The 15,414-nt window shown below is 48.9% G+C and overlaps 1 protein-coding gene across 1 annotated transcript in view; it reads right to left on the reverse strand.

The window, feature by feature from the left end:
- Positions 1-3,307: 3,307 nt before the first annotated feature.
- The window catches only part of tmem25 (transmembrane protein 25), a 15,154-nt gene continuing 3,047 nt past the window's right edge, over positions 3,308-15,414 (reverse strand). The window contains exons 2-9 of the mRNA XM_033049751.1: positions 14,138-14,243; positions 13,408-13,719; positions 10,822-11,112; positions 8,678-8,806; positions 7,250-7,283; positions 6,248-6,366; positions 5,532-5,624; positions 3,308-3,863 (exon numbers count right to left, since the gene is read on the reverse strand). Of these exons, the coding sequence (XP_032905642.1) occupies positions 3,790-3,863; positions 5,532-5,624; positions 6,248-6,366; positions 7,250-7,283; positions 8,678-8,806; positions 10,822-11,112; positions 13,408-13,719; positions 14,138-14,243 (1,158 nt within the window). The 3' untranslated portion in view covers positions 3,308-3,789. The remainder of the gene's footprint in view (positions 3,864-5,531; positions 5,625-6,247; positions 6,367-7,249; positions 7,284-8,677; positions 8,807-10,821; positions 11,113-13,407; positions 13,720-14,137; positions 14,244-15,414) is intronic.

The following is a 15,414-nucleotide window of genomic DNA, read 5'->3' on the forward strand; positions in this document are numbered from 1 at the left end:
TTTGGATCTTTGGTTCCCCACCTCCCCACCTCCCCACCTCCCCACCTCCCCACCTCCCCACCTCTCCCCCCCCCCCCCCCACCCCCACACACACACACACACACACACATATCTTCCAGTCTGAAGAAGGATCTCGACCTGAAACATCACCTATTCCTTTTCTCCAGAGATGCTGCCTGACCTGCTGAGTTACTCCAGCACTCTGTGTCCAGTTGTTTCAATCTTTGTTACATGAGACATATTAACAAAGCTTATGCTTAATGCTTGAAATATTATGGTTTGTGGCATTATTATATATGTTTAATTATATCATGACCATAAGACACAGGAGCAGAATAAGGCCATTCGGCCCATTGAGTCTACTCCACCATCCGACCATGGCTGATCGAGTTTAGAGATCTATTTACCGAAGTATTACCAGATTCACAGCATCATGTTTTAATTTAATATATATATATATATATATAAAACAGAGATATAATCTTGCATTATTAAACAAGATGAATACAATAAATGGCAGCACCTTAAGCATATCTACCAATTGTTTGGCATCTGCATTAAACCATTGTCAGACCTGCTGTAATATTGCATGCGCTTCATTAACATACATTCCCAACACATTCGTTGTCAATTAGAAACATCCTTCGTCCGCTGAATATCAAAAAGCAGAAGTGGTTTATGGAGAACAATATGTGGGACTGCCATTGTTCCCCTTCCTATGTCATCTACAACCTCCAGCTTTCTTCCCGTTCCCCGCTAAATATTCCCATCTCCTCAAAGCCTTCCACCTTCATCTTCTCCCTTCCCGCAATCTCTGCCCAGTCCCTCAAACCCTTTCCCAGTTTCTAAACTCCAGTGTTCCTCTGAGCCCTGCCTCTGTCTCAGACACTGGGCATAAGTTGCATGGCGTCCACAGGGCTTTCCCCTTGTGCTTGTCTTTAGTCTGTGCTCTGCTGGTGTGGCCAACGTCCTGAGGGCTGAGTGATTTAGTTCTTCAGGAACACAACTGTTAAATGATGAACCTTTCTCAATTCCAACACCCACCTCTCTCCCGAGTTAATAAAACCACTCTAGCCAGCGGTCTTCAGAAAGTTTCTGTGCTGTTTCTCCAAAGCTTCATTGCATCGCATTGTATCTCCAATAGGGTCATCTCAATTTCCAAATCAAGGCTTCTCTTTCCCAGGGTCTCTCAAATGTGAGCCTTCCTACCTTCCACGGTTCTATAGGCAAGATGCTACTGTCCAGTACTCACAGAGTTCCAATCCTCTGCTCCCCAATATTTCAGCTAGCTCTCTACGTATAACGTTTATGAGCTCCAGGCAGGGTCAACACAAACATCTTCATTGTCATAAAATCCAACCAAGCACTTTGTATGTCTTGATGTTTCCAGACGTGATCTGTAAGTGTTGGATCTGCTGCCATCGCTTGCTTTGATCATTTTGGCATGAACGTTCCACTCTGTCTACACACGTGGAGTCGGCTCCCCACCATGTTCTCTGAGACATTCAGGCCAGCCAATATATGCCCACATCCCAAGAATGAACTATAACATACAATTTGACAGTGTTTCACTCCCCTCTACTAAAAGCATTCCTCCTGCCAAGAGAAAATGTGCATAAAAATGTAGAAAAATATGTACTAAGGAATGCAAAAAAATGTTGACTTTTGAAAGACAGATTTGGAAAGATTTCCTGTCACTGAGGATAGAAGGTGAGAACACAGAACGTTGCTGATGGCCATCTACAACATTATTGTATAGAGGGAACGCACTGTGAATCTCACAGGGTATTTGTGATCAGGTCATTCGATGGGGGTCGAGGACACAGAGGAAGAGCCTGTAACTCAGGCTTGGAACCCGTCACACCAGTCTGAAGAAGGGTCTCGACCAAGAACGTCACCCACTCCTTCTCTCCAGAGATGCTGCCTGTCCCGCTGAGTTCCTCCAGCACTTTGCCATTGTGTTTAAAAAAAACCTGGTGAATGTGCTTAAAGAAAACAAGAATTGTTTCTTGTGGCCAAGGCCTTAGAGATGCAGAGAGGAGATGTACAAGATGAGAACCAGGGATCATGGAGCTGACAGGAAGCTGCCACATCCACAGGCACAAGAGCCAGCGACCACAGCACAGAGATGTAGCAGGGTTAGCATGGGCAAGTTGGGCCGAAGGGCCTGGTTACACCTTGTGTGACCCTATAAGTGATGATTGGGAGACTTGGTATTTATTTTGCAACCAATCGTCACCCTCAAAATACGTTCTTAAAGAAGGTGTGGAAGCAGATTCACTGACAGCTGGGTTACGTACATGAATGTAGTGTCATTTGCAAACCTTTTTGGGGGTAAACCAGGACAGAGTTTAGGTTTAAGAAGGAACTGCAGATGCTGGAGTATCGAAGGTAGACAAAATTGCTGGAGAAACTCAGCGGGTGCGGCAGCATCGATGGAGCGAAGGAAATAGGCAACGTTTCGGGCCGAAACCCTTCGGGTTTCGACCTGAAACGTTGCCTATTTCCTTTGGGTTTCGGGCCAAAATGTTGCCTATTTCCTTCGCTCCATAGATACTGCCGCACCGACTGAGTTTCTCCAACAATTTTGTCTACAAAGTTTAGGTTTATTATTGTATATGTACAGTGAAACGCTTTGTGTGATATTCAATCAGGTACAGTAAACCCTTTTAATGGATCAACGAATGGTGGATTTTGGTTATAGCGGACTGACCTACCGACAGCCACTTCTCCGGCCACTAGCTGCACCAGCTACCCCAGGCTAGTGCCGCCACCTGGACAGACCTACTGCCACAGCCTCCGCGGTCACTTTCAGGGCCACTCCTGCCTCCACCCCCCCCACCGCTGACCCTCACCTGCACTCTGGCCACCCGTGGGCCGCGACCATCGACCATCGACTCCGCCCATCCTCCCCCCCCCCCCCCCCGATCACCAACAAGCCGGGGCTGGCAACTCACCTGGATTCCAGGCTCCAGGACCAGACCGAGTCTGAAGTAAGGTCCCAACCCAAAACGTTACCTATCCATGTTCTCCACAGATGCTGCCTGACCCGCTGAGTTACTCCAGCACTCTGTGAAACATCACCTATCCATGTTCTCCACCGATGCTGCCTGACCCACTGAGTTACTCCAGCACTCTGTGAAACGTCACCTATCCATGTTCTCCACAGATGCTGCCTGACCCGCTGAGTTACTCCAGCACTCTGTGCATTAACCAGCAGCTGCTGTTGTATGTTTCTGCTACTTACACAATGATAATCCCTCACTCAGTTATAGTGGACATCAGCAACTCGGGCCATTCCCCTCCCGATGGTCCCCTACAACGAGGGATTACTGCAACACCACATCAAGTCAAACTGGTACAAAAGGAAAAGCAAAGAGAAAGATACAGAAAGTGGATCTCAGGTTTGGGAACAAAATTGGGGCAGGACAGATTAATTGGGAAGTACATTCAAACTGTCACAAGATGAAGGCCCGTCAACAGGGTTTAATTCTGTAAATCTAAATTTCTGCTCAAAATGGACAGGGGAGCAACCTCACCCAAAGTGCCTGCTGTTGCTTCAGTGAATAACTAGATCGGATGAACTGTGCCCCGGAATTCTTTGTGTGCTTACACCGACCGACTGTCCAGTCATTCCAAGGCACCACCAGGAGGTTTGGAGATTGGAGTTTAATGTTGCACGTTGTAATCCTGCTCTGAGTTCTGTATCGCTGGATGTTGGGGCTGTGCGCGTCCCCACATTCATGGCAGGCCTTTGTCCTTCAGGCCGTGACCAAATGACCCATGGTACTAAAGCCAGATCTCATCGCTGCTCAAACTGGAGACTTTGTAGAGGTACCCGGACATCGGGAAATGATGGGCTCCTGCAGCAAGGAGACAGAAACACAACGTCTGTGATCAGCCCGCACTAGTCACTGTGTTTAGTTTAATTTAGAGAAACAGGCCCTTCGGCCCACCGAGTCTGTGCCGACCAGCGACACACTAGGGACAATTAACCTACAAACCTGTACGTCTTTGGAGTGTGGGAGGAAACTGAAGCTCCTGGAAAAAATGGGGCAAACATACAAACTCCGTACAGCCAGCACCCATAGTCAGGATCGAACCCGGGTCTCTGGCACTGTAAGGTAGTAACTCTAGCCCTGTGCCACAGTGCTGCCTTAAACTGAAGCATGGATGTAAGAGGTTTTTTTTCCTAGAAGAATATTTTTTATTTTCACCCAACGAAGTCAGTATTGCAGTTTACCACTGAAGCAGATGTCCGGGCAGAACACCTTATACATGTCCACATCATCACTTGTTCCTTTAAATACTAATACACTCCCAAAGTGATTCCCAATCAATATTTTACACTGCATGGGACTTTGCCAATATTATCAAAGGTGCTCGGGGTTAGCGGAGTCGAGGGGATATGGGGCGAAGGCAGGAACAGGGCACTGATTGTGGATGATCAGCCATGATCACAATGAATGGCGGTGCTGGCTCGAAGGGCCGAATGGCCTCCTCCTGCACCTATGTTTCTCTGCCCTGTTATTATTCCCATGGATGTCTCTTCCATTAATGTTAACATGCTCTGGGAGTTGTCACACAGACAATGCAACACTACAGGAGGTCTCCTGTATCTACCAACACACATAGCAACATGTATAAAATATTAACACACTCGCAATCACCTCCGTAAATATAAACACGCTGCTGGAGAAACCTTTCAAATATTAACCACAGCAGAGAACACACATCAATGTTAGCACACTGCCAGGTACTGGTGTAAATATTAGTCCATCTCCCTGGAAGTGAGCTTCTGTTCACACACTGACTGAGTTCACACACGCACGCACGCTGAGGCTGAACCCCTCCTTCAACCCTTCATAGAGTGATACAGCACGACACAGGCCCTTCAGCCCAACTTGCCCACACCGACCAGCATGTCCCACCTGCCTGCGGTTGGCCCATATCTCTCCAAACCTGTCCTATCCATGCACCTGTCCAACTGTTTCTTAAATGTTGAGATAGTCCCAGCCTCAACTACCTCCTCTGGCAGCTTGTTCCATAAACCCACCGCCCACCTGTGTGAAAATGTGACCCCTCAGATTCCAATTAAATCTTTTCCCCTTCATTTTAAGCCTATGTCCTGTGGTCCTTGGTTCACCTACTGGGCAAGAGACTGTGAGTCTCTCTTGAAAGCGTGAACTCTCAACACTAATTCTCGGCTGGGTGGGACTAGGAGAGGGGGTGGGGGGTGGACTGGGAGAGGGGGTGGGGGGTGGGACGGGGGGGTGGGGGGTGGGGGGTGGGACTGGGATAGGGGGCGGTGGGGGGGGTGGACTGGTGAGAGGGGGTGGGGGTGGGACTGGAGAGGGGGTGGGGGGTGGACTGGGAGAGGGGGTGGGGGGGGTGGACTGGGAGAGGGGGTGGGGGTTGGGACTGGGAGAGGGGGGGTTGGGACTGGGAGAGGGGGTGGGGGTTGGGACTGGGAGAGGGGGTGGGGGGTGGACTGGGAGAGGGGGTGGGGGTGTACGTACGTAACCATTTACCTTTCGGGTCTGTGTCTGCAGCATTTTCTTGACCAGACAGATCACTGCCCGCTGCCTGGTGGTCAGACAGATGCTTCGATGCTTCATCGGTCTCTACAAGTGAAAGTGTAGAGCAGTTAGCAACCATCCAGAAACTCCAAATAAGAATTGTACTCACACTTGTGTTTTGTTGAAGAGAGGAAAACCAAGCCGTTATAAACATCCAACCTCGTTCACTCCTCCTCCAGCCTTTACTGGCCAATCCAACAATGCCTTTGTATTTCCATCCAATATCCTTGGGTCCACATCTCCTCATGACCTCTCCCCTCCCTGTCATTGTCTATAGTCCAACAACACTCCAGGTCTGTGTGCGTCTGGATCTCGACTCGTTGTCATCTTGCCTACAGATGCCACGCTCCCCAACCAACCAAGTCTCCAGAAAATCAACAGTAGTCAATGGTGCGCTGGTCACACCCCATCAACAAGCTCCCATTCCCCCCCCCCCCCCCCCCCCCCCCCACTCTTTCCACAGGTGCTGCCTGACCTGCCGAATGTTCCCAGCATTTTTTAGTTTTTCTCTCCGAGTCCCTTTCCTCCTCCGAGGCTCTGGCAAGCCGAGCTGCTCCGTGCAGGCACCTTCCAAAGCCCAGAACTACACAATATCCCCACTTTTACTTGATCCTTTAAGCCATGAAGACAGACAGAGGTCAGGGGAGATGGGGCAGTCTTCAGCTTACCTGTGAGGGGCTGGTTCGGGGCGTGAACATCCTGATTATGACCCAGGTGGAGGTTGGACTGGAGCGAGATGCTCTCTCTGGGAATGTGTGCTTCATCACATTTAACATTCATTGAGTCGCTGCAGTGACAAACACACAAGAGAGTTACGGGAATCGGTACACACTGTCACGTGTCACTATAATGGGTGGGTGGAGGGATAGTCACCGTCTCATCATCGTCTATATCTCTCGTCTCCCTCTCCCCTGACTCTCAGTGTGAAGAAGGGTCTCGACCTGAAACGTCACCCAGAGATGCTGCCTGTCCCGCTGAGTTACTCCAGCATTTTGTGTCTATCTTTTGTGGAGGGCCAGTCGCTGAGTTTACTTGTTACATCGCTCTACATGGCCTTGGCCAGTGGTCCATGGTCAGTTATCTTCTCACTGCACTCTAACATGGGCTCTAACGAGGGTCCTTGTATCCCAAGTATGGGTCAGATGATTGGGGCTGGGATGAACATTCATTTGTTTTCTCTGTGTTATGTCAACACATACCATACCAGGACAGTCCAGTGATCACCACACACAAGTCTCAGGTCGATGTAGAGAGAGGTTCAGCTGGTAGAGTCGTGTCCTCACAGGTTCTGGAGGCCCCGTTTGATCCTGACCACCACTGCTGCCCATGTGGAGTTTGCACGTTCTCTGTGCAAGTCCACAAGTTATCTCCAGCTACTCTGTGGCAGAGCCATCAACTTCAGGGATGCTCAAGAAAAGTTGGGACATCTGAGGTGGATTTTGAAAACTAGAGAGGGGTCTATAAACTCCAGACACAGCCAGCTGGCGGGCATTACAGATCTACACAAGAGAGAGGGTGACAGGGATGGTGTCAGTCAGGATAGAGGTAGCTGGTTGTGTGGGACTTGGGTCAACTTGCAGGACTCGTTGCAAAGTGTAGGCGTGGACTAACAAAGGGCAGAGGAGGAATTGAAGCACGAAAAGTCAACAGTAATCAAGTAAATGAATTACCTGTGAACCACTGAGTCACTGCCGGGTTTTACATCTGAAACAGAATGAAAAGAAAATGTTGAATTTGCTGCAAATCCCTATCAGACCAGGTAGAGTCTGTGATCTTCCAGCCTACCTCAATCCCAGCCTTGCGCTTTTATTTTATCTGCCCTTTGTATCTGTAACACTGTGAAGCTGGAACATTACATTCTGCACATTAGTAATTTTCACTCTGCATTACCTGTTGTATTTGTGACTGTCTATCATGCATATTATGACGACAGGAAAGCACGCAATCAAAGTGTTTCACTGAGATCTCTACAATTTCATGTGTAAGAAGTTCAAGTGAGTTTATTGTCATGTGTCCCTGTATAGGACAATGAAATTCTTGCTTTGCTTAAGCACACAGAAAATAGTAGGCATTTACTACAAAACAGATAAATGTGTCCATATACCATGATATAAATATATACACACATGAATAAATAAACTGGTAGTGCAAGGAACTACAGATGCTGGTTTAAACCAAAGATACAAATGCATTCCCTCTCTCTCTATCCTTCCCCCACCCAAGTCGCACTAGCTTCTCATTTTCACCCTACAAACCAAAGATACTCTACGATCTTTGCTACAAACAGCTTATAATGGCCTGTTTCCTTTATCATGTTACTTTTTTGCACATCTTTCATTCATTGTTCTTTATCTCTCCACATCACCGTCTATATCTCTCGTTTCCATTATCCCTAACCTGTCTGAAGAAGGGTCTCGATCCAAAATGTCACCCATTCCTTCTCTCAAGAGATGCTGCCTGTCCCGCTGAGTTACTCCAGCAGTTAGTGTCTATCTTTGGTTTAAATCAGCATCTGCAGTTCCTTCCTGCACCACAGGTGTCAATGCCCCACACCTGCACCACAGGTGTCAATGTCCCACACCTGCACCACAGGTATCAATGCCCCACACCTGCACCACAGGTGTCAATGTCCCACACCTGCACCACAGGTATCAATGTCCCACACCTGCACCACAGGTGTCAATGTCCCACACCTGCACCACAGGTATCAATGCCCCACACCTGCACCACAGGTGTCAATGTCCCACACCTGCACCACAGGTGTCAATGTCCCACACCTGCACCACAGGTGTCAATGTCCCACACCTGCACCACAGGTGTCAATGCCCCACACCTGCACCACAGGTGTCAATGCCCCACACCTGCACCAAGGTGTCAATGTCCCACACCTGCACCTGGTGTCAATGCCCCACACCTGCACCACAGGTGTCAATGTCCCACACCTGCACCACAGGTATCAATGCCCCACACCTGCACCACAGGTGTCAATGCCCCACACCTGCACCACAGGTGTCAATGCCCCACACCTGCACCACAGGTGTCAATGCCCCACACCTGCACCACAGGTGTCAATGCCCCACACCTGCACCTGGTCTTACCTGCGCTCTCCTTCCTGCGGTAGATGATACACAGCACCATGACGTTCAGGAGCAGGATGGCCAGGAAGCCCAGGCCTCCGCCGAGGAGAATGACCAACATGGGCACTTCCACACTAGCATGGAGAAACCCTGGAGGCAAGAGGGGAGAAGATGGAGCCAAGAGTCACCATGCTCACCCCCACATCAACACAAAGCCCACAAACCCTGGTTGTAGCTCGTCTCAAGCCAGGTGCTTCTGTATTACCATCATTGCCACCTGTCACGTGATCCCATGGAGAACAGTGTAGGAATCACATAGAAACATAGACAATAGGTGCAGGAGTAGGCCATTCGGCCCTTCGAGCCAGCACCGCCGTTCACTGTGATCATGGCTGATCATCCACAATCAGTACCCTGTTTCTACTTTCTCCCCATATTCCTTGATTCCGTTAACCCTAAAAGCTCAGCCTAACTCTCTCTTGAATAAATCTGGTGAGAGGGGTGGGAGATTGCAACCTTCACGTGGTCCACTCTGTTTCAACGAATGCAATCAACCTGGCGTGCACAAACAGAAGATCAAACAGAACAAGTTGTGTTACAACTTTAGGCTATGCACGCCATACACAAGAAGAAGTTCCAGTGAGTCTATTTTAGAGCTGGTCATTAAGATACAATTGTTGGCCAAGGCAGAGGAGCTTCCTGCTCTATGAAATAAAACCACGTGATCACCCACATCCACCTGGCACGGCAAAGGTGGTCTCAGATCAACGTCTTAGTTCAAAGTTGGCGACTTGGACCATGCATCGCACCTTCAGTAACGCACGGAATACCGGCTTGGATGATGCATTCTAAACGTTGAAGTGGGGAGAGAGCTGTGTGGTGGTTAAGGCAGATACGATACTGGTGGTTAAGAAGCGTTTAGGTAGACACACGGTGTGATAAGGATAATATGCAGACATTTAGAACGGAGACGAGGAAACACTTTTTCTCACAGAGAGTTGTGAGTCTGTGGAATTCTCTTCCTCAGAGGGTGGTGGAGGCCGGTTCTCTGGATGCTTTCAAGCGAGAGCTAGATAGGGCTCTTAAAAATAGCGGAGTCAGGGAATATGGGGAGAAGGCAGGAACGGGGTACTGATTGGGGATGATCAGCCATGATCATATTGAATGGCGGTGCTGGCTCGAAGGGCCAAATGGCCTACTCCTGCACCTATTGTCTTGTCTATTGTCTAAATGAGAGTAGTTTATCCTGGTATCAGGCTTGGTACCGATGTCGTGGGCCGAAGGGCCTGTTCTGGTGCTATACTGCTCTATGTTCTATGTCATTATAAATAGGGGTTCATGCAAATTCCATTCTCCTATGGCAGAGGAGGTGGCCACGCATGGCCATGTTGCTGCTGTACAGATTCATCACATCGTGGAATTGTCATTGCCTTCGGCTCCGTGGGTTAAATGTAAATTGTGCCTGGTGTGTAGGTGAGTGGTGGAATCTGGGGCCAGTTGATGAGAACGTGTGGAGAATGAAATGAGATTCGTGGGACAGTCAATGGGTAGAATATTGCAGATGTCCATAGAGCGGATGTTTGCTGCACCTTGGCCTGGTCCAGCAACTCGGCCACCCAGTAAAGTTGGATATTACAGTGGTGGACACTGCCCGGTCCATCACGTGTACCCATCTACAGGAGTCACTGCCTCATAAAGGCAGCCAACATCGTCAATGACCCACACCACCCTGGCGACGTTCTCACTTCACTCCGCTCATTGGGAAGAAGGTACAGGAGTCTGATAACCATGCCCACCAGGTTCAAATATAGTTTCTTCCCAACAACGTCAGCTTCTTACACAATATTGACTAAACTATCAAATATGGACTGTATTTGGTTGTACTCAGGACCTCAGGACCTCAGGCTTTTGCATTAGAATTGGGGTTGTTAATTTGTTGATTTTAAAAAATTATATATTATCTATATATTGTGTTTACAGGCCTATGAAGAGTTTCATTATTCGATTGTTACACATATGACAATTATAATTTCTTGACTCTATCCATGAATCATCGACAAGTCAATGCTGGCTGTCCTAAGCTGTGCCGACAGAACAGTTTACTTGGGATAGCGTTAGAGGGGAGCCGTGGAGACAAGACCAGGTTCCCCGAGCTTTTCCTTTACCATGAAAGCCAATGGAAGAGTTGGTGACACCAAACTGGTTGCCGGCGGTGAAGGAGTAGTTCTTCGCCAGGCTGGTTAGCTGCACATGCACCGTGTGATTGGTCAACCATGGGTAACTCTTGGTGTCCAAGATCATGAAGTTGGAGGTGTTGACAATCACCGTGCCACTCTCATCCACCCAGGTGATTGTTGCAGGAGGGTTTGCACGGACCAGGACAAACAGCGCCAGGAACAGCCCCGAGTCATTGTGCTCCTTGTACTCAGCATCCATGCGGACAACCTCAGGTTTAACTGCGGAAAATAGACGGGAAGCAAGGAGTTAGACCGGCACTGTCTGCCTGCCCCGTACACTTAGAGTCACAGAGTGATACAGTGTGGAAACAGGCCCTTCATCCCAACCTGCCCACACCGGCCAACATGTCCCAACTACACCAGTCCCACCTGCCCGCGCTTGGCCCATACCCCTCCAAACCTGTCCTATCCATGTACCTGACTAACTGTTTCTTAAGCATTAGCATAGTCCCTGCCTCAACTACCTCCTCAGGCAGCTCGTTCCATACACCTATGTCCTCTGGTCCTCGATTCTTCTCGGAGTATAAACAGAGAACAAAAGATGAAGCAAGTCTAAAGGTGGAATTATCAGGAGAGGTGATGGAATGTCTGATGAAAGGATATTCGTCAGCTCAGGACCTCAACTGTAAACGGCTGCCAATAACAGCAAGATGTGGACAGGTGTTTGCTCAATTGATAGTCTGCTGACTGGATAGCACCTCAACAAAAGCTTTTCACTGTACCTCGGTACACGTGACAATAAACCCAACTAACTAACTAACTAACTAACTAACTAACTAACTAACTAACTAACTAACTAACTAACTAACTAACTAACTAACTAACTAACTAACTAACCAACTGGCTAACCAACCAATCAACCAACCAACTAACTAACTAACTAACTAACTAACTACCTAATTAACTAACTAACCAACTAACCAATCAACTAATTAACTAACTAACTAACTAGCTAACTAACTAACAAAGAGTCAAGACCCAGGCAGTCCTATGGAAGGTGATGAGTGGGGATGAGATGAGCCTACAAGTTACTGCAGCTCAACGCTTCCCAATTGCAGTTTGACACCACAGTGGTTTTCTATTTCTTGGTGGTTTACACCTTTCATTTATTTTCATCAATAATAATAATCTTGATTGATTTTTCTTGTACCGGTTGTACATTTGCATTTTAATGAAGTCATCCTTTAATATTCCTGCTGTCTTTTTATTCAGATGAAGCTGCGGTTTTTCCAGCCAACTCCTTCTCTGGCGACATCACAATGGCCTGGGCATGTGGTGGCAGATTCCACATTCACCAATTCAGTGAAAGCAGTGCTTAGTTAGTTATCTCCACTGCCCGACATCCCTTTGTACATTCTCCACTCATTGTATGGTTAGTTAATGGTCTTAACCTTGCTCTGAATGGTTCAATGCTGCCATTTTGTGGAGAAAGAGAGAACTTTTTTTTCTCAGTTAGATTTTTCACAAATTTAAATTTACAGGACAGAGTCACAGAGTCATAAACAACAGAAATAGGCTCTTCGGCCCAACATGTCCATGCTAATCAAGATGCCCCATCTACACTATTTGCCCGTGTATGGCCCATATTTTCTAAACCTTTCCTATCCATGTACCTGACCAAATGTCTTTTCAATGTAGTTATTGTATTTACTGCAACTACCAGCTCAGGCAGCACGTTCCATAAACCCACCACCCTATGCATGAAAAAGTTGCCCCTCAGGTCCCTTTTAAACCTTTCCCCTCTCACCTTTAACCTATGCCCTCTAGTTTTTGATCCCCGACCCTGGGTGAAGGAAGCCTCAGCCTCATGCGCTGCAAGGAGTGAAGTCCTGCTCACCAAAGATTGTAATCTGTCCCGTGTGTGTGTGTGCATGTGTGTGCGTGCGTGCGTGCATGTGTGTGTGCGTGTGTGTGTGTGTGTGCGCGTGCATGTGTGTGCGTGCGTGTGTGCGTGCGTGTGTGCGTGCGTGCATGCGTGCGTGCGTGTGTGTGTGCGTGCGTGCGTGTGTGTGCGTGTGTGCGTGCGTGCTTGTGTGTGTGCGTGCGTGCGTGCATGTGTGTGTGTGCGTGCGCGTGGGATAGTGTTGGTGTACGGGTGGATCGCTGGCCAGCGTACAGGTCCATGCTGACAAACACTCACATCAGCTACTATGAACTATCCTGTAGACTATTGTCAAGGGCCTGTTCCCACCTTGTGTCTCTACAGTCTAAAGGGCCTGTCCCACTTACGTGTCCTTGGCACGCAAATTACGCGACCTCGTGGTCGCGTTGAGGCGTTCGGGCATCGTATGGTCGCGCGGGGCTGGTCCAACTTAGAAGAGTGGAGGGGTATGTAGTTGTAACTGATGGCCAAAGTGGGACAGACCATTGGCGCGCGAAGATTTCGTTCACTGCAAACATTTCGGAGCCCTGCGTGATATCGCGCACAACTACATACCCCTCCGCTCTTCTAAGTGGGACCGGCCCCGCGCGCACATACGATGCCCGCGCAGTGCCAGGCAGGGCGGTACTCACATTGCACGTTGAGGATGACACTGGCGTTCTGAGTCTTGCCGTTGACCGGGTCAGTGGCGGAGCAGTTGAGCTCCTTGTCCTTGCGACGGGTGGTGATGACGAAGGTGCTGAAGCTGCTGTTGCTGCTCTCACTGGCGCTGGGCACCAGCACTGTCTGGTTACTCTGCTGCCTCTTGCCATTCAGGTACCAGGTGACAACGGGCACCGACTTCCAGCCCTCCATGCGACAGGTGAACTCACGGGGAGCGTTCTCCTCCAGCGTCACCACCGGCCGCGGGCGCCCGTTGATCAAAGCAAACGGCTTCACCATCTCTGCAACAACAGTATCACGGATCAATAACAACGGATCAATAACACACCGCGACCCAGATCACAACTCCATGATGGGATACACCTCACATAAACTACCATAATCTAACCTGCAGACTATTCTGAAGAAGGGTCCGTGCCGACCTGCGATCCCCGCACACTAACACTATCCTACACACACTAGGGATAATTTACAATCTTTACCAAAACCAATTAACCTACAAACCTGTACGTGTTTGGAGTGTGGGAGGAAACCGGAGCACCTGGAGAAAACCCACGCGGTCACGGGGAGAACGTACAAACTCTGTACAGACAGCGCCCGTAGTCAGGATCGAACCCGGGTCTCCGGCGGCCGTGAGGTAGCAGCACTACCCGGTGCTTGCGGAGAATGAAGGCCCAGTGGCATCTCGTGCTGACGTACCTGAACAAACGGAGGCTTCGAGGTGCAGCAGTAAGAATGCCCCAACCACACAGTCGTAGCCAGCCAGCACCATGTCCACACCCCTACCACAGTCCTTACATCTCCCCTGTATGTGGGCCAGAAAAACATCACTGCACCTTAATGCACAAGCGCAAATAACATGTTAACATATGATGAGCATCTGACAGCACCGGGCCTGTACTCACTGGAGTTTAGAAGGATGGGAGTGGGGGGGGGGGGGAACCTCATTGAAACTTACAGAATAGTGAAAGGCCTGGATAGAGTGGATGTGGAGAGGATGTTTCCACTAGTGGGAGAGTCTAAGACCAGAGGTCACAGCCTCAGAATAAAAGGACGCTTCTTTAGGAAGGAGAAGAGGAGGAATTTCTTTAGTCAGAGGGTGGTGAATCTGTGGAATTCATTGCCACAGATGGCTGCGGAGGCCAAAAGTCGGTTGATATTTTTAAGACAGAGAAAGATTCTTGATTAGTACGGGTGTCGGGGATTATGGGGAGGAGGCAGTGGAACAGGGTTAAGAGTAGAAGATAGATCAGACATGATTGAATGGCGGAGTAGACTTGATGGGCCGAATGGCCTAATTCTGCTCCATTCATTTTTGAACGTATTTTTTATCATCATCTTCATAATCTCAAGGCCCCAAAACACTTGACAGCCACTTAATTATTTTTAGAAGTGCAAGTCCCTGTACAAAGCAGCAGACAACCCATGCACAGACCACAGCACGGTGATCAGTTCCAGGCACGTTGGTCGGGGGATAAACGCAGCCATGTCACCAGGGGTGATGCCCCCCTCCCATTCTCCCTCAGTCAGCACCGTGGGTGGGTGGGTATGCACCAGGGCAGTGAAGTCATCCATCACCCCCCGCAAGAGCGTGTGTGCCAACACTCCCCCAAGTCTCTGTAGCGAGGCACACACACAGACACAGACATAGAAAATAGGTGCAGGAGTAGGCCATTCGGCCCTTCGAGCCAGCACCGCCTTTCAATATGATCATGGCTGATCATCCAAAATCAGTACCCTGTTCCTGCTTTTCCCCCATATCCCTTGATTCAGTTAGCCCTAAGACCTAAATCTAACTCTCCCTTGAAAACATCCAGTGAATTGGCCTTCACTGCCTTCCATGGCAGAGAATTCCGCAGATTCACAACTCTCTGGGTGAAAAGGTTTTTCCTCATCTCAGTCCTAAATGGCTTACCCCTTATTCTTAAACTGTGACCGCTGTTTCTGGACTCCTCCAACATCGGGAACATTTTTCC

Source organism: Amblyraja radiata, chromosome 33 (assembly GCF_010909765.2).
Source record: "Amblyraja radiata isolate CabotCenter1 chromosome 33, sAmbRad1.1.pri, whole genome shotgun sequence".
NCBI classification, from domain to species: Eukaryota; Metazoa; Chordata; class Chondrichthyes; order Rajiformes; family Rajidae; genus Amblyraja; species Amblyraja radiata.